The following is a 19,281-nucleotide window of genomic DNA, read 5'->3' as shown; positions in this document are numbered from 1 at the left end:
GTCACATTCTGCTTTGCAACTTTCAAAGAAAAATTTTATGAGATTTGTCTCAATTTAATTCTAGCATATTTCGTTTTACGTACAGTTTGGTTCATAGGTCACCTGAAGAATTGTGGGTTTTCTTTGCATCATCATAATAAAACTGCAATATTTAAAAAAAAATTATGACTTGGTTAGATAGAGAGAAAAAAAAAGGTTTAGCTGGAAACAGGAAGCAGTGGGCTGGAGCTTGTCAGAGCGTGCGTCAGCTTCGCTGAAATTCTTTTTTTCCGCTGGGTGGCGAGAGAAAGGAGAGAGTGAGCGAGCGAGTGAACCCGGGGGGCGGGGGACTGAGTCACTTCACTTGGAGCCAGTCACTGGCGAGACTCGAGCTGCAGCTCCGTCCCCTGCACTCCGCTCGGAGCCACAGCAGCAGCAGCAAGCAGCAGCTCTCGCCCTCCCGCCCGCTCCCCGGCGGCAGCAGCACCCCGGCAGCGACTCGAGCAACCAGCAGCTGGAGCCGCCGCTCCTCCCCAGCAGCTCCAGCCTCTTCCCATTCCTGCCAAGGTTCAGGGACCATCAACTCTCCACACCCCCACCTCCAGTTGCCCTTAAAAACCACCAGCACGGCCACATCTGCCCAACATGAGATCATAAAACCAGGCTTTTTGTTTTAAAAAAAGACATTCGACTTTCAATCTACCTTTTTAAAAAAAAATTAAAATCCCTGTCTTCAATTTCCCTTCAAATTGATGGTGGTTTTCAAGTCCTGAGAATTCTCAAGAGGTAAGTTTTTTTTCTCTCTCCTTGTGTTATAAGATTTCATAGAATTTCTGGTATGCAATCTGCCTGGCGGAGTTAGATAGTCCACTTGGATGGTATGTATGTAGCACTACTTGTCAGATAGGGTGTTACAGTGTTGCTTTAACGTGAAGTAGCTGTGGAATTAATGTATATTTATATCTTCAAATGTCTGTATATCTGTATAAATATATATTTATTTGTGTCTGGTTAAGACTGAATGTAATTTTGTTCTTGTTCCAAAAAAAGTGCTTATTCAGTAGGTTCAGACTGTTCCTGTGAGTTGCTAGACAGAAAAAATATGTTGCCTTAGTAACCTGGAGTAGTAGGATGTCTGAGTTTATGCTGAGTGGAAGCACTGCGTAGTGTAGCAGTCAAATTCACACATACCCACACTCACTATGAGCAGATTCATTTTACACACACACACACACACACATTGAGCAGATTTAATTTTCCATTTATTGAAAGGATCTGCTGCTTTAACTGAATACTTTCTAATGTATATTTCCATTTTGAGATTTGTGCTCCTTAATTAAAAATATAATTTTAACTTGCTGTATCTTTTGAAGGAACAAACTGAAAGGACTTGGATAGTATTTTCGATATTGGTGCAAATATTGTAAATCTTAGGTAATGCATGTATTCTGGTAAATTCAAGATATATGCCATATGTCTCAATTTCTAGCAAACAGTGGTGATTGTCTGATCTTTAACTAAGTACTCCTGTACTCTGATCATTTTTAATAATATCTTCACAGACATGTTTCTGATTGTCTAAGTTTTGTTTTTTCTGCCTGTGTAATGCAGAGGTATTTGAAAGGTTGACTTCAAAGGAGGTTAATTAAGCCGCCTCAGTCAACAGTGATGGGAGATAATGATCAGTCTTGAAGAGGCTAAGTTCCATGCTGTGTCTGCTCTTATGGCTGAATCAGTTCCACTTTGCAAATTAACAAATCACTGTGAATTTTTCTCTGTTCTCTGTAGCAGGTTGGCTGGTCTGTTCCTTTCCTCAGGAATGCTGTGGACATTTTATTTACATGGTTTTTCCAACTCCTTAATCCATTCCATTGCCTCAATCCCATCTGACCTTTTACAGTTCTTCTGTTGAGATGAATTTGTCTTATTTAGTGGGGGAGAAAGATTTAATTGTGACGCATAATTTTCAGCAAAGCCCTGCTTCAATACTTTTTTTTGAAATCCCATTTTAATTTACCCATGAGAAGTTTATTATCTTTTCCCAGTTTACTTTTTGGTCAATTCAATCACCAAAATAACAGCAGCAGTTTGCTTTTAAGTAGTGCCTCTAACTTGAGGGTACACTGATCAGGAATTGGGAGAAATGAGGAGGATGAGTGCAGGCCTACTTGAAGAGATGAATTCTGAGGGAGCTTGGTAAAGGAGTTTAGAAAGAAAATTCCAGAATATGTGGTCAAGATGTCATAGGCTGTGCCACTGATAAGGGAAGGAGGGTGAAGCCCACAGTAGGCCAGAGTTGGAACAGCAGAGAGTGTGAGCTGGATGTAGCCTAGTGTCTTTTTAAAAAAAAAAATGAATAGTTTGTGAGTTTCTTGTGCCCTGTAATTTTAAAGCTGGGACTGATCCTTTCATTGTGAAAATAACATCAAAAGTCATAAGTGTGCAAGAGCCTTGCCAAAAAGTTAGTAAACCTTTGCCTGGATTAAATGAAGTTGTCGAAAGTTAATGTTTCTTGAGGCTTGAGATTCTGGGGAATGTAGATTTAAAGGCTCCCAAGAATTTTAATTTCCCCAAAGTGTCCTTTCAGGTCATCTCTGCAAATCGGAACAGAATATTTCAGCTGTGAATTTGGACTCTTCTGTTGCACTCAGGAGCGACACACGATCTGTGTATACTGCTTTACTTAATTTTCTTTACAAAGTGTTGCCTATCCAGATAGAGGCCTGTTGGAGGCCTAATAGAGATTCCCTTTGGTAGCTATGTTGAGGTCCATGAACATTTGGTCCTGGGGGTGTCACTGGAAGTATACTACAACTTCCCATCTCCCAGCCCCCCCCCCCAGCCTAAGCGCTCTGTTCCTTTGACTGGCCTTTTGTAAATTGCTTTCCCCCCCCCCCCCTCCACCCCATTATTAGCCACCTAGGTATGCTCTGGAATTCCTTCCCTAAACACTTGTGCCTCCTCTCTCCTTGAAGACCTTCCTTAAATCACACCTCTTCATCCAAGCTTTTGGTCACCCTTCCTAATAATCTCCTCCCTCGGCTCAGCATTCAGTTTTTTGTTTCTTTCCTTGTTTTTCTGAAGCACCCGGGACTTTTTCTATTTTCAAATTGCTTGGGTTTGCATCGTTTTTGTTGTGACACGGCATCAGCAGCATTTCACCAAAGTGGGAGATTGATGCACGTTTATCGAGACTAACTTCAGAAGCAGCCTGTTCTAAATATAGTAAAATAAGCAAGCTGGGAAAGTATTTGCCCTTTAAATATAGGGCGGTGAGGAGCTCAGGGTAGTTTGTAAGATCTGTTTGTGGCACCTTGTGAGAAACAGCTGTAATTACAGTTTGGCCTGACTAAATAATTAATCAGCAGTAGAACATGATAGTTATTAATCCCAGGAGCACTGTTCAATCTGTTTCAGTAGAAATACTGTGCATTTTTCAACCACCCTCCCATCCCTGTTCTTTCCTCTCCACCCAGCCCCTTCCTAATTTCTTGAATCCCCTCTCTTATGTTCTACCCTTTCCATTTGCCAATTTTTTTTTTTGCAAATTACTTTTATATTTTCTTCTAAATTTGGCAATTTTCCCCCTCTCATTTGGTGCACACAGCTGGAGGGAGGAGAGTAGAAAGCAACTGAAGTCTCGTACTGGTTGGTTCAGAGCCAGGTGCCTTAACAAGAGAGTCATTTTGTTGTGCAGTAGGAATGAAAATGTGCAGTTTTTTTGGCAGAGATGGAAAGGGAAGAAATGTGCTGACTGTAACAATAGGAGGTGCAACATAAAGTTTCCTTTTTAATTGGATTTCACGTTCTCTTTTGTTACTAAGTGTGTCTGTTTTTTGAAAGGCATTGGGGCCTGCAAGTTGAGCTATTGGCTATTTATTGCAGGATCTCTTCACGTTTTCATTTTCAGAAGGTTGTTGTGTGACATTGTAGCTTGGCAATATGTAACTTGTTACCATTCTGGGTATTAGCTACCATTTTCTGTGACTTGATGCAGGAGAGAAATGGGAACATTTTTAGGGTACAGTGGTGTAGTGGTTATGTTACTGGTCTAGTAATTCAGAGAATATGATTTCAAATCTCATCATGGCAACTTGAGACCTCAAATAAAAGAACCATCTGACACCAGACGGAAGAATTTAATCTCTCCCACAATTCTGGACAGCAAAGCGACACCACCAGAGTGGACAGGCTCGGGCTTATGGCTGTGCAATTAAATGGAAAAGGTCCACGATAATGTGCAATGATTGCCTCGCTCATGCCTCAAACCTTCCAAGACTTGTTTACTGGATAGCAAACAAGATCAGGAACCCTGACTTCATTTCACCTACCCCAAGCCCAGGAGCATTGCTCATGGGATAGCAACAAGGAGCAAGAACCCTGACTTCATTCCTCCTCCCCAAGTCTAGGGGTGCAAAGACTGATTTGTACAGGACCTATCCTACCCCACATTGACCCGATTTAAGATGAGCAGATTCGACACAGATCAGGGATAGAATCCAAATCTTTCCTGCTCTGTATAGCTCAACACTACACAGCCATTCAGAGAATTCTAATATTTTTTTTAATTGCGATGCAGGACTTGTATTGTGCATCATTTGCAGTTTTATTAAAAACCACAGTAAATTTCCCAACCACTTCAGGTTTATGGTTCTGTAAATGGGTTTACAGTAATAGAATGTATTGCCCTTGGCAAGGTATGTTTGCAGGCTGCTGTGCTTTTTCCATTGTTTTTTATGAAAAATGCATGCTAGGTGCTATAAAGGCAGGTGATTTATGAAGCTATTTGAAGGTGGTAAACTATAAAATTAATCATCGGACATGTGGATTTTTTCCCCTCTTTTTTTTTTCTACCACCTTGTTTTTTGACCAGATTGGCATTTGTTTTTAAATGTTACAATGCAGGTGCATGATATATAAACTAGCTTTCCTTTTGACCAACTGGAGAATTTCCATTCGGGGACCCGACAGTGAGTGTGTCGACGGCTGTGAGTGAGCTTCCCTATGCTAATAGAAACAGGTTTATCTACTTGCACAGCCGCACCTCCGCAAGTTTTAACCTTCGCTGCTGATAGAAACTCAGGTTTCATAAGAGCGGAGTTATAGGGAGTTCTGAGCACCCCACTTGCCTGTGTCTTAGTTGTTTTTGAGCTTGTAATCAGCCCTGATTCCCAACCAGCCAATTGGGAATACTGGAACCCATTTTCTTGATGCGGGATGTTATTGGGGTTCTGTGTTTTGATTAGATGGACGTGATGCTGTAACCCTCTTGCAGTAACCCAGCTTTGTACGATGAGCAGACCAGATTCGGTTCCAGTGTAGACGGGGCAGCTTGCAAGTCTCCGATTGTGCCATGGCAGCGATGGTCAGGTTGTTTGTGTTTATGGGCCCATTCGATGACTGAGGGAACTGCTCCATTCACTTCACTCTTCCCATCTTAAGTGTGATTGTGTTGCAAGGATACTTCCACCCGCTAATTGCATGCAGCTCGTATGAAATGAGGGCGGCTCTGGACAACAACAACTTGCGTTTAGATAGCGCATTTGATGTAGTAAAACGTTCCGAGCTGCAGCCAGATAAGAACATAAGAACTTAAGAAATAGGAACAGGAGTAGGCCATATCACCCCTCAAGCCTGCTCCGCCATTCAATAAGATCATGGCTGATCTGATCATGGACTCAGCTCCACTTCCCTGCCCGCTCCCCATAACTCCTTATCTCCTTATCGTTTAAGAAACTGTCTATTTCTGTCGTAAATTTATTCAATGTCCCAGCTTCCACAGCTCTCTGAGGCAGCGAATTCCACATATTTACAATCCTCTGAGAAGAAATTTCTCCTCCTCTCTGTTTTAAATGGACGGTCCCTTATTCTAAGATCATGCCCTCTAGTTCTATTCTCCCCCCATCAGTGGAAACATCCTCTCTGCATCCACTTGTCAAGCCCCCTCATAATCTTTTATGTTTTGATAAGATCACCTCTCATTCTTCTGAATTCCAATAAGTAGAGGCTCAACCTACTCAACCTTTCCTCATAAGTCAACCCCCTCATCCCTGGAATCAACCTGGTGAACCTTCTCTGAATTGCCTCCAAAGCATATGTAAATATGGAAACCAAAACTGCACGCAGTATTCCAGGTGTGGCCTCACCAATACCTTATATAGCTGTCACAAGACTTTGCTGCATTTATACTCCATTCCCTTTGCAATAAAGGCCAAGATACCATTGCCCTTCCTGATCTCTTGCTGTACCTACATACATACTATCCTTTTGTGTTTCATGCACAAGTACCCCCAGGTCCTGCTGTATTGTGGCACTTTGTAATCTTTCTCCATTTAAATAATAACTTACTCTTTGATTTTTTTTCTGCCAGAAGCAGTAGCAGGACATTTGGAAAAGCAAAATTCGGTCAGGCAGAGTCAGCATGGATTTATGAAGGGGAAGTCATATTTGACAAATTTGCTGGAGTTCTTTGAGGATGTAACGAACAGGGTCGATAAAGGGGAACCAGTGGATGTGGTGTATTTGGACTTCCAGAAGGCATTTGACAAGGTACCACATAAAAGGTTACTGCACAAGATAAAATTTCACCGGGTTGAGGGTAATATATTAGCATGGAGAGAGGTTTGGCTAATTGAGAACAGAGAGTCGTAAGAAGTGACATCGAGCCAAAGGACAGGTGACCAAACACTTGGTCAAAGAGGAAGGTTTTAATCAGCTTCTTGAAGGAGAGAGGTGAAAGGGTGAAGAGGTTTGGGGAGGGAATTCCAGAGCTTGGGGCCTAGATAGCTGAAGGCACGGCCACCAATGGTGGGGCAAAAGAAGTGGAGGATGCGCAAGAGGCCTAGAGTTGGAAATATTCAGTTCTTGGTTGTAGGGCTGGAGGAGGCTACTGAGGTAGGGAGGGGCGACTGGACTAATCTCAATTCTGGACCATTTTCTTAATGGTGCAATATGTGCCTTCAGAAACCTCCGATTAACAAAATAGACTCTCTTGCACAATGGTGCACTTGACCTCAGACCTGTATTCAGCAGCATTTACATGGCTCGGTGTCAAATTTTGTTTGATCATGCCCCTGTAAAAGTGCCTTGGGAAGTTGTACTATATTAAAGTTGCAAGGCAATTCCAAGTTGTTGTTGCCTTGTTAACCCCTCTTCCCTCCTCGACTTCCCTCCTGGAAAATATGCACATTGGTTGAGGGCAGAATTGGGGTCTGGTGCAATGTCTTATTCTGCTGTTGCAGTCAGCCACTGCTTCCATCCACCAGTATGCAATGTGAATGAGGGGAGAAGAGGGAGGGAAAAACGTACATCTGTGCAGATAGATATCAGTACTATGAGAGCCTGAAGCATCCCCTCTGCAGGGGAACAATGAACCCAGGGGTGGAAAAGAAGCTTAAATTGGCAGAAGCCAAACTCCCTCGTTCCTAAGCGATGGCAAAGGAGGAATCTGTCAAGGTAACTGAAGCAAGTAAGATGAGGGGCGAAGAGGAGGAAAGGTTGATGTAAAAGTAACATACGTTTAGTAACTCAGAGCCTGATTTAACCCATAATATCTAAACTTGCAATCTTTGATTGCTTTGGTTCTCATTTTCAGTTCTGCACTCAAACAGAAGTAATTTTATTATAGGCATTCCTTTGACTGCAAGTCAGGAAATTAATGCAAATCAGTGTCAAAGCCAAATAGGAGGGAGTTTCCTGGAGGCGAAAGGTGTCTCCTCACTATTTGATGGAAGCGCACAGTATTTCACCCGAGGAGGAGCAAGAGGAAATGTACTGTGACAACAATGAAAGACGGTCTTCTGCTGTATGTTAATTGTAATAATGCTGTTTATAAAGGCCCTATTTCAGGGTGGGTGGGAAGTGAGGGCAGAGAGCTATTCTAAACTGAAGCTGTTACTAAAGTAGGTTGACCACCCTGTGGTGTAGAGGTGTTTGCTACAAGATATAATTGGATCTGAATGTTTGGGAGGGTGTCTCTAAAGAACATGTGTTTGGGTCCTCTTCGTTCTTCCTCGTACACATGCAGAAGCTTTCTACAGCCGAGGCAGCCTCTTCTCTTGAACGCTTCTAATGCAGTTGGTGTTTATGTCGGATACGACATGATATGGAATGTGTTCCAAGGCTGTAATGTATCTTGGAGTTCAGATGAATTCAAGCACTATCAATGAGATCTGTAACCCTAAGGTGTATTACTGCTCTGGAATGCACTGCGTGAAGGCAGGAGACTTTCTTGCCCTTTTTTTTAATTTTCCTTTACTTTTTTTTTCCTCTCAAGTTACTGAGGTATGGTTCCATGTGCATCCAGATGATGTGTTGGGAGGCTGTTTGACATGGTGTGTGATGCCCTTAATAGTTGAATAGTTGGTTGCTTGGGATAGTTTCAGGAGTATTTAGGCGCCTTCTGTTTTCACATAGCTGTTTTCTGTGTAAGCATAAACACTCAGTATTGGGGAGCCTCATAAGGAATTGCAACTTTGCACACTTGTGCACTTTCCAGCAGATGTCATTGGAATGGGACCCCTAGCTAACTTTTCTTTCCTTTGCGCTTGCTCACCCTTCCCAGGAGAGCTGAGGTCTCCCACTGCCAACCCTGGCTGAGAACAAGTAACTCTGCACTGACCAGGGACCTTTTGGTCTGAGACTCAGTTGTATGTTTCCTTTAACCACCAGAGATGGTAAGACTCGAAGCTGATTGCACTTCCATAACTAAAATGTGAGCTAGGCATCACACTGGAGTAGCTATTTAGACATGCTATGTATAGTCAGTGCACTCATTCCTCTTGCTAAACTAACCATCAGTTAGGGCTTAATTGGTTGAAGGCCCACTCGAGACTTGCGCATCTAGGCTGATGATTCAGTGCAGTACTGAGGGTAGGCTACATTGGCAGAGGTGCCGTCTTTCGAAGGGAACTTTAAAACGAGGCCCCGTCTGCCTGTTCCTGGCAAATGAGCAGGGAGTTTTCCCTGAATTCTTGCCTGCACCAACACCACCAAAAAGCACAAATTAGCTGGTCGTTCATCTTTGCCGCTTGTGGGATCTTGCTGTGCAAAGTGTAGCTGCTGTGTTTGTTTACATCGCAGTGACTGCGCTTCAGAAAGTTAATTGGCTGTGAAGCGTTACAGGATGTCTTGAGGACGTTAAGCGGTTCTGTATAAAGGCCAGTGCTTTCTCCTTGTTAAAGTGAGCTAGGAATTGATCCCAGGTGACCATGCCCCTTTAAGTTGCACTGTCTTGCACTCTTTTTCCCTTGCCATGCCACCACCCCCTTTCACACAAAGGAAATATTAAACCCATCTGGGTGCAATACTTGTAACGCACTGTTCCAGGCTGAGTGGGAGTCATAGAGCCAGCAGAAAATTCCTGTGGGTTCTATCTGTTCCACTATTTATTTTTACTAAAACAGACAGTTTAAATGGAATGAATGAGGGAGAGCTGGAGCCAAGGAACAGAATGTTCTTTGGCAGTGGAGACAGGGTACAAAGCTCTTTTTTTCGTTCTGTATGTGTGTGAGAAAACTAGGTTGAAGATGTTGTAGTTTCACCCACTGTGCCACCAGAGGGCAGTGCCTATGGAACAATTTATTCTGCCCATCTTGTTACTGCAACTCTCCAGAACTTGAGCTGATTGTTTTTCAAAGAAAGTTGGGATCCCTTCAATTTAAAAAAAAAACTTGTCATTTTCTGGTATAAGGAGTGTATATGGAACATTTTTTGTCCAGGTCTGGCAGTAAGTTACCTATTTTCCACAAGCCATAGGTTCTGAATCAAGAGGCTCCATCTGTTTTGGATTAAGGCCAGGAAGGAAAGGACTGACTGCCAACATTACCAGAGGGAATTGTCCTATCCCAGTTGTAACTTTGTGTCAGATAAAACACAAAACGTTATCACTTTTCCTTCCAGAAGAAATGCTACTTTGGAAAAATTCCTACTGATAGTTCTACATTCTTTTTGATGCTGTGTTTTGCCTCCCTGCTCTTGGAATGAGCATTTTACAGAATAAAAGAGATGGTTTGAAGTGCTTACATCTAACGAGGATGCTAGTCTCCAACATGGTGGCAGACTGTGAGCCCACAGCGAAAGATCTGGTAATACAATTCAGAAAGAAGGAAAAAATCTACCCAGCCAATTACCATCCTAACAGCAGCATTCTCCCAATCTTCAGCATAGCAATGGAAGAAATAATTAATAGTATCAAGCAGCACCTATTCACCAAAAACCTGCTTGCCGACACTCTGTTTGGGTTCCACCAAAACCACTCCGTTTGGAACGTCATTGCAGCCTTGATCCTGGCGTGGATGCAGAAACTGAATGCCAGAGAGGGGAGAGTAGCTGCCCTCAGCTAAAGTCAGCATTTGATCAGGTATGGCACCAAGGAGCCCGAGCAAAACTGAGGTCAATAGGGGTCAAAGCAAAGCCCCTCAAGTGGCTGGAGTCACACCTGCTGACACACAGGATGACAGTTGTGGTCAAAAGTCAATCATTGCAGATCCAGGACATCGCTGCTAGAGTACTTCAGCGTTACATCCTTGGCCCAACCATTTCCAGTTGTTCAGTGATTTCCCCTATGTCATTAGGTTAAGAGTGGGACTGTTCACTGTTAATTTTGCAATGTTCAGCTAAATTTGCTGCATCTGAAAATGAAGCAGCCCATGCCAGCCTGCAGCCTGACCTGGGCAACTTCCAGACTTGGGCTGACTAGTGGCAAGTAGCCTTTGTGCCATATTAGCCAAGCAATGACCATCTCCAGCAAGAAAAGGCCCCACCACCTCCATCTGACCTTCAATAGCATCACCATCAGCGAATCCCCTCCCATCAACATCCTGAGGGGCACCATTGACCAGAAGCTTAACTGGACCAGCCATATCAACACTGGCTATAAAAGCAGTGAAGAAGCTGGATATTTTGGGCTGAGTGACTCACCTTCACCTTCACGCAATCCAAGATCAAGCTGTATCCACTCCCCTCCACCATGAGCACCCTATGGCTGTAGTAGGTATCATGCGAGTCCACCTTGGTTTAGTGATAGCACTGCCGCCTGAGTCATAAAATTGTGGGTTCAACCCCACTCCAGAGACTAGGCTGACACTCCAGTGCAGTACTGAGGGACTGCTGCACTGTTGGAGATGACATCTTACGGTTGAAGCGTTAAACCAAGGCCCAATCTGCCATCTCGGGTGTATGTAAATGATCCTATGGCATTTTCGAAGAAGCGTAGGGGACTTCTCTCTGGTGTAGGGCAATATTTATCTATCAACCAACATCACTTTTACAAAAAAAAACACTTCATCTGGTCATTATCTCATTGTATTTTGGGGGACCTTTCTGTGACCAAATTGGCTGTCGCGTTTCCCTACATAACAGTGACTACATTTCAAAAGTACTTCATTGTCTGTGAAGCATTGTGGGATGTCCTGAGGTGATGAATGTAGGCCTCTGTTATGTGATTTGTGGTACACAGTGTAATAAATTTGCACTGAAGCAGACACAAAATATTAGCTTAAAGTCAGCTCGACATCTTACTGCATATCACTTCTTGACCTATTAAAAATAGATCGGTAGTATTGGCTCGGTGCAGGATTGTTACTAGGCTGCTTTAATCTTTAATGTGGTTCGATAACATGAACTCGTTCCAAATCCATTTGTATCAGACTGAGAAATTAAAATGTTCTTAATATCCAGTTAATCCTGTAAATGTGTCATATAGAAATAATTCCAAAGCCTTTGCCATCCATAAATATCCTTTTCAAAAGCACAGTTCTGAGCCTTTTTTCTTGCTTATTTGTTGTATGTGTTTGAAACGTTTTTATCCAGACACCTTGGGACTGAAGTTACTGTGTAAGTAAACACACACAACAGTTTAAATACAAAAACAAAATATTGCGGATGCTGGAATCTTAAATAAAAACAAAAAATGCTGGAAATCTCAAGGTCAGGCAGAATCTGTGGAGAGAAACAGAGTTAACGTTTCGTGTTTTATGACCCTTCGTCCGACTTGACGTTCACTCTGTTTCTCTAAGCAGTTTAAATAGATGTTTACTGGTCAGCTTGTAAACTGATTTGTTCCTGTTGATCTCTTCTGTTACATTTACTCAATCTTAAAGTACACTCCGCTGGTTAGTGCGGTCATTAGGATTTCAGCAAAACATAATTGTGTAAAACTTTTGGACCATCACTGCTTGAACAGTGGGGCAGAAGAATAATTCTTTGCTAATCCAAACTTGGGTTATGTCTGTCTACTTGAGTGTATTTTGAGCTCTTAAGTTGTTCTGTGTCACTTGTAGTCGTGGGAGTGATGTGCATCACAATAAACGAGGCCACTCGGAGCTGTACCGTGGTGTATTTGACACCCAAGATTTGCATGTTTCAAGGTGTTAATGCTGCACTTGTTTCTTTTGGGTAGGCAGTGGTGATAAGGGGAGGGGGGAGTTCAAAACGGTTCAACTCTGGTCACGTGTTCACATCTGGTTCATAGTCATTGGATCCTGTGGAAGAGAGAATAAGATTTGCAGTAGTCTTCAAGCTTGGTGTTTGGAGAGGGTGTTGACTTCTTTACAGGGCCAGTCTGGCCTTGAATGGCTTTTTAATATTTGGACACTCTGTCAGTCGCAGAAGGATTTCATTCATTCATCCGCACCGTTGCCGTTTAAGATTGCGATGCAGTGAGTGCACTGAGGCATTTATAATGAGGCAGTGTTCAATCTAGTCCTGGCTTTACGATTCTGGAACTTGCCAGCTGATTGAGTACTGTTAACTCCCAAGTACTATGGAAAAACACCAAAGCAGCCCTGTCCAGAGAATACTAATTACATGCTTAGATCTGTGATGACGGATCAGTGACGAAATGTTGAATGTTCCCGATTGTCCCAACCCTTGTGTTGCCAGGCAACTGCAAAGGCTGCCAGTAACTGTGTCATAGTGCATACTGGAACTGTTCAGGGTATTTGTCTGCGATTGTTAAGTGTGACGTTTGTAGCCAGTTGAGCACTGGTGGCTCCAGTGTGTTAAACAGTCTCGCCACCAGTGGCAAACGAGTTACACCAGTGAAAGAAAGGACTTGTATTTATATAGTGTCTTTCACAACCTCTGGACGTCCCAAAGCACTTTACAGCCAATTAAGTACTTTTGAAATGTGGTCACTGTTGTAATCATCATCATCATAGGCAGTCCCTTGGAATCGAGGAAGACTTGCTTCCACTCCTGAAGTGAGTTCTTTGGTGACTGAACAGTCAAATACGAGAGCCACAGACTCTGTCACAGGTGGGACAGACAGTCGCCGAGGGAAGGGGTGGGTGGGACTGGTTTGCCGTACGCTCCTTCCGCTGCCTGCGCTTGACCTCTTCACGCTCTCAGCGTTGAGACTCGAAGTGCTTAATGCCCTCCCACTTAGGGTGGTCTTTGGCTAGGGTCTCCCAGGTGTCATGGTGATGTTGCACTTTACCAGGGAGGCTTTGAGGGTGTCCTTGTAACGTTTCCGCTGCCCACCTTTTGGCTCATTTGCCATGAAGGAGCTCTGCATAGAGCACTTGCTTTGGGAGTTGTGTCTGGCACACGAACTATGTGGCCTGCCCAGCAAAGCTGATCGAGTGTGGTCAGTGCTTCAATGCTGGGGATAGTAGTAACCTGGCAGTCAATTGTACACAGCAAGGTCGCACAAACAGAAATCTGATAATGACCAGAATATTACTTAGTAATGTTGGTTGAGGGATAAATATTGCACAGGACACCGGGGAGAACACCCTTGCTCCTCTTTGAATAATGCTATGGGATCTTTTCCATCCATCTGGGTGGGCAGATGGGGCCTCGGTTTAACATCTCATCCAAAAGATGATTTCTTTGACTGTGCAGCACTCTCTCAGTACTGCACTGAATTGTTAACCTGGATTATGTGCTCAAATCTCTGGAGTGGGACATGAACCCACAACCTTGTGACTTCGAGGCGAGACTATTACCACAAAGACGAGCAGTACTTCACTATATTACAGTAAATACAATGAAAGATGTGAACTATGTCCAGTTGTACATAATACTTAATTGCACCTTGCCCTTCCCAGCTTGTGTTGTGTCTTGAGTGAGCATTTTGAACAATTTCACCCCAGGGTGAAATTCAAGTAATTGCAGGCCTGTCGTTGATCGTAATGATCAGAGGTGATGAGTTAAAATTAAAACCCAAGACCACAACAGGATAACACATTGGCCTCTATGTAGCTTATTTTGAATTGGTGTCAATACATTAAATATGCCTTGGGACAATTGGGGAAGGGCAATAAATGCTGGCTTTGCCAGCGACGCCCACCTCCCATGAACTAATTTTTTTAAAGTCAGTCATTTGCAACATGAGTAGAACAGCACAGGAGCCACAGCTGTGGAGGTGTTCCTGTCTTGTCCATGTGACTATAGAGCTGTATTCCACAAGGATTTATGTTCCTCGGTTTTACCAGGATGATTCCAGGATGCATAGGCCATTGGGGTTTAATGCATTCCCAAGATATCCTCTTGGGGCTTAGACTTGCTGTATGCTCTGTATGGAGGGGGAAATTCACTTGCCTGGGCCTCATCTGTACTGTTCCATCTGTACCAATGCCTGTTTCATTACTCATCGGTATAGATGACATTGAACTTAGTGTGTTCATTGCATATGATACATTGGTGGATTGCTGTCTCTTGACATTCTCATTCAATGAAGTCACTTTAGGAGTCTATTAAAAATCCAAGATGATAGAGTTTCAAGGGAATATCATGTGTGTTTCATGCTGAATATCACAACTTTTATTGCACTCCTCTAAACACAGTCCTGTCTCTGTATCATCACCCAGTCAGTAGGCTGTGTTTAATTTTATTTTAATAGAAGTTTGTTCACATTCACATGACATGAATCATTGAGAGATCTTGGGAGTAATATATCAGATGTGCCTTCCACACAGTCACTTCCACCCACGTGCAGACTGCAAAGGTTGCAGAATGATTCTAGTAAAAGGAACACAAGTCATCTGGTTACATTATTGAGACCATACTGTACTGAGTCATGTGTGGCAAGTTCTTGGACCTACACTGACACCAATCAGTAAGCTGTGTTTACGAGTATTTATTGTGTTGCCTTGAATTACTCGGTACATATCCAGGGTCCGGCAAAGCCTGTCATTCAGTCTTGTGACAAAACTCTCTGCATTGCTTAATGTTCATCGTTGCTGGGTCAAAATCCCAGAACTCCCTAACTAACAACATTGTGGGAGTACCTTCACTGCAGCGGCTCACCACACCTCAAGGGCAATTGGGGATAGGCAATAAATGCCAGCCTTGCCAGCGACTCCCATATCCAGAGAATGAATTTTTTTTTTAGATACGGAGATGTCAGTTAATCTGTTTTAGGTGATAAATGTTGGCCACAATACCCCTGCTCATCTTCGAAAAGAGCCTTGGGATCTTTTACATCTACCCGAGAAGGCGGCACTTCCGACAGTGCGGCACTTCCTTAGGACTGCGATCTAGATTATGTGCTCCGGTCTCTGCAGTGGGACTTGAACCCACAACCTTCTGACTCAAAATACCGAATTGCATTTTTTCCCTTCCCAGCCTTTGTCTTCAGAGAGCATTTTGAACAATTTCACAGATCTGTCACTGATCATGTCTGAATTCAATAAATCTGATCATTTGTGGCTGGTATCAGGAAGAAAGGATGACAAACTGTTGTAAGAACCAAACTGGTTAACTAATGTCCTTTTAGGGAATGAGGGAAGCTACACTCCTACTTGGTCTGGCCTACATGTTACACCAGTCCTCTTGGGGCAGCTAGGGATGGAGAATAAATGCCCACATCCCCAGAACAAAAATCACTGGCTCAGCTCTGCCTCCCATCATTCTGAAACAGACCAGACCACCTGAAACTAAGAAGAGCCTGTCCTTCAATTTTATCTAAAATCCCCATTATAGCAACATCACTAACTTTTTTTGCTGCAAAGAAGTATTTCCTTTACCGGTCTTGCTCACCTCCTGAAGGTCCTGACTATGTTGGCCTCTTGCTCCACTGGTACTTACGGCCCATTTTGGTATCTTACCCCAGCGGCCATTTGGGAATCTACACAATCGAGTATCGGCTATTCAACTGCGGACCAGCTTTGTGGGCACTTTAGCTGACACCAGCTTTTTATTTCTAGATGTTTTATAAAAATTAAAATTCTCAAACTGCCACGGTGGGATTTGAACTGACGTTCTCTCAATTACTAGTCCAGTAACCTAACCACTGCACTACCAGCCCTGCTATTGAATGAAGAAGCCCAGAGAACACACAATGAGCACTTATCTCTGGAGTTTTATTTTATTCACCCTCCCTCCCCCTTTCTGTTTCTACAATTTCAGACACACAATATAGTAACTTTTTTTGTGAATTTAAAAAAATCGCTAAATGTAAAGGCACTCCTCAAAGATCTGGTCGTCAAGAAAGCACGTGAAGCTTTTGATATTGAAAGACTTCACACTGCACTGGAGTACCAGAAAACTGGTAACTCCAGCTTGGCGAGGATCATTCTTAAATTTAAATTCAAATCTGGCTGAAGAAAAAAAGCCATAAGGTGTACTGTGCTAGGTAGAAAAACTCTTTGTTGACATTTTTCTTTTCTTTGCTGTTTGTAAGCAGAACTGTGACCAAATTACATTTTGCCATGAGTGGAATTCTGAAACGAAAGTTTGAAGAAGTGGAGGATGATCCCTGTTACTCCTCATCTTCTCCGTCATCATCCTCGTCGTCGTCGTCGTCCTCCTCCTCCTCCGCCGCTTCATCTTGCTCTTTGTCCTCCAGCTGGGACTCTGATGATGACAGCTCTTGTAGTGAAACGTGGGCAACCAGAAGTAATGCAACTTTCCCCTCAACACCATTTCCCCGTAAGTACCTGACGTAACATCCTATTCAGTTAGTGATCTCAGTTAACGTTGCTAGGTATTGGTATCCTCACCACAAATGCATCTTTTTGAAAGAAAAAAAGATTTACATATTTATATAGCACCTTTCATGACCACCGGACGTCTCAGTGCTTTACAGCCAGTGAAGTACTTTTTGGTGTGTAGTCACTGTTATAATGTTGGAAACGCAACAGCCAATTTGTACACGGCAAGCTCTCACAAACAGCAATGTGATAATGACCAGATTATTTTTTTGTTATGTTGATTGAGGGATAAATATTGGCCAAAACATAAGGACATAAGAAATAGGAGCAGGAGTAGGCCATTTGGCCCCTTGAGCCTGCTCCGCCATTCAATAAGATCATGCTGGATCTGATCCTGGCCTCAACTCCACTTCCCTGCCTGCTCCCCATAACCCTTATCATTCAAAATCTGTTTATCTCCACCTTAAATATATTCAAAGACCCAGCCTCCACAGCTCTCTGGGGTAGAGAATTCCAAAGATTCATGGCCCTCAGAAGAAATTCCTCTTCATTTCTGTTTTTAAATATGCAGCCCCTTATTCTGAAACTATGCCCCCTAGTTCTAGATTTCCCCCATGAGGATACCGGGGATAACTGCTCTTCTTCAGAATAGTGCCATGGGATATTTTACGTCCACCTGTGGGGGAAGGCGGAGCCTCGGTTTAACGTCTCATCCAAAAGATGGCACATCCGACAGTGCAGCGCCCCCTCAGCACTGGAGTGTCGACCTAGGTTTATGTGCTCAAGTCTCTGGAGTGGGACTTGAACCCACAACCTTCTGACTCGGTCGAGTGTGCTACCCACTAGCTATAGCTGACACTTGGATAACATATTTTCTTTAACTTTTATATAGTTCTTTCCAAGGACCTTAAAACCCCAAAATTGTTTACCTCCCTAATTATTATCTTCCTCCTACAATTGAGCTCGGTGTCACATAATCACTATTTAATTTTGTTCAACTTTTCTCGTATCCTTTTTAACCTTGGTGATCTGTGGCATTATAGATTTAAAAATAGAAGAGTCTAAGCATATAGTGCCATGTATAAATAAATAAATCTACATCGTTACATTGTAATTACAGCACAGAAGCAACACAACAGGTCCATGCTGGTGTTTATGCTCCACATGAGCCTCTTCCCACCTTTCTTCATCTAACCCCATTGACACATCCTTCTATTCCTTTCTCCTGCATGTGGTTACCTAGCTTCCATTTAAATGCATCTGTGCTAGTCGCCTCAACTGTTTGGTAATGAGTTCCACTCTCTGGGAAAAGAATTTGCTCCTGAATTCCATATTGGATTTATTAATGACCGTCTTATATTCATGGCCTCTCGTTCTGGTCTCCCTCACAAATCTGTTTGGGTAGTGGCGAAGCTTTGTCACCAAACGGCCCAGAAAGTTTTAATGATTGATCCTCAGTCGGGCAATGGTTGGAGGAGGAGAAAGAACTGGTACTTGATATGCAGGTACAGAATCTTGAAGCAGATGTTATCGTTTAAACTAGGGGTTCCTGTAATAGTTTGTACTGCAGAATGGAAACATCCTTAAATCCTCATTCAATTGTGCGAAATTCAAGGTCAAAGCAGATAACTGAGGTGCCATGTTGAATTCCCTTAACATCTCTGCCTTTCAGTCTCTCTCTCTCTCTCTCTCTCTCCACACTCTCTCTCTCTCTCTCTCTCTCTCTCTCCACACTCTCTCTCTCTCCACACTCTCTCTCTCTCTCTCTCTCTCTCCACACTCTCTCTCTCTCTCTCTCTCTCCACTCTCTCTCTCTCTCTCCACTCTCTCTCTCTACTCTCTCCTCTCTCTCTCTCTCTCTCTCTCCACTCTCTCTCTCTCTCTCTCCACACTCTCTCTCTCTCTCCACACTCTCTCTCTCTCTCTCCACACTCACTCTCTCTCTCCACACTCACTCTCTCTCTCCACACTCTCTCTCTCTCCACACTCTCTCTCTCCACACTCTCTCTCTCTCCACACTCTCTCTCTCTCTCCACACTCTCTCTCTCTCTCCACACTCTCTCTCTCTCTCCACACACTCTCTCTCTCTCTCCACACTCTCTCTCTCTCTCTCCACACTCTCTCTCTCTCTCCACACTCTCTCTCTCTCTCCACACTCTCTCTCTCTCTCCACACTCTCTCTCTCTCTCCACACTCACTCTCTCTCTCCACACTCACTCTCTCTCTCCACACTCTCTCTCTCTCTCTCCACACTCTCTCTCTCTCTCTCCACACTCTCTCTCTCTCTCTCCACACTCTCTCTCTCTCTCTCCACACTCTCTCTCTCTCTCTCTCCACACTCTCTCTCTCTCTCTCCACACTCTCTCTCTCTCTCTCTCCACACTCTCTCTCTCTCTCCACACTCTCTCTCTCTCTCTCCACACTC

The 19,281-nt window shown here is 43.4% G+C and overlaps 1 protein-coding gene across 6 annotated transcripts in view; it reads left to right on the top strand.

The window, feature by feature from the left end:
- Positions 1-267: 267 nt before the first annotated feature.
- The window catches only part of csrnp1b (cysteine-serine-rich nuclear protein 1b), a 31,420-nt gene continuing 12,406 nt past the window's right edge, over positions 268-19,281 (top strand). The window contains exons 1-3 of one of the 6 annotated variants that reach the window (XM_070895048.1): positions 268-765; positions 6,353-6,542; positions 16,610-16,854. In XM_070895048.1, coding sequence (XP_070751149.1) covers positions 6,409-6,542; positions 16,610-16,854 — 379 coding nt within the window. In that variant the 5' untranslated portion in view covers positions 268-765; positions 6,353-6,408. Of the gene's footprint in view, positions 766-6,349; positions 6,543-16,606; positions 16,855-19,281 lie in introns of those variants that run through there. The other 5 variants (XM_070895041.1, XM_070895072.1, XM_070895079.1 and 2 more) reach the window with 5 other exon arrangements.

Source organism: Pristiophorus japonicus, chromosome 1 (genome assembly GCF_044704955.1).
Source record: "Pristiophorus japonicus isolate sPriJap1 chromosome 1, sPriJap1.hap1, whole genome shotgun sequence".
NCBI classification, from domain to species: Eukaryota; Metazoa; Chordata; class Chondrichthyes; family Pristiophoridae; genus Pristiophorus; species Pristiophorus japonicus.
The sequence above is the reverse complement of the archived record's forward strand: the minus strand, read 5'-3'. Positions and strand labels throughout refer to the sequence as shown.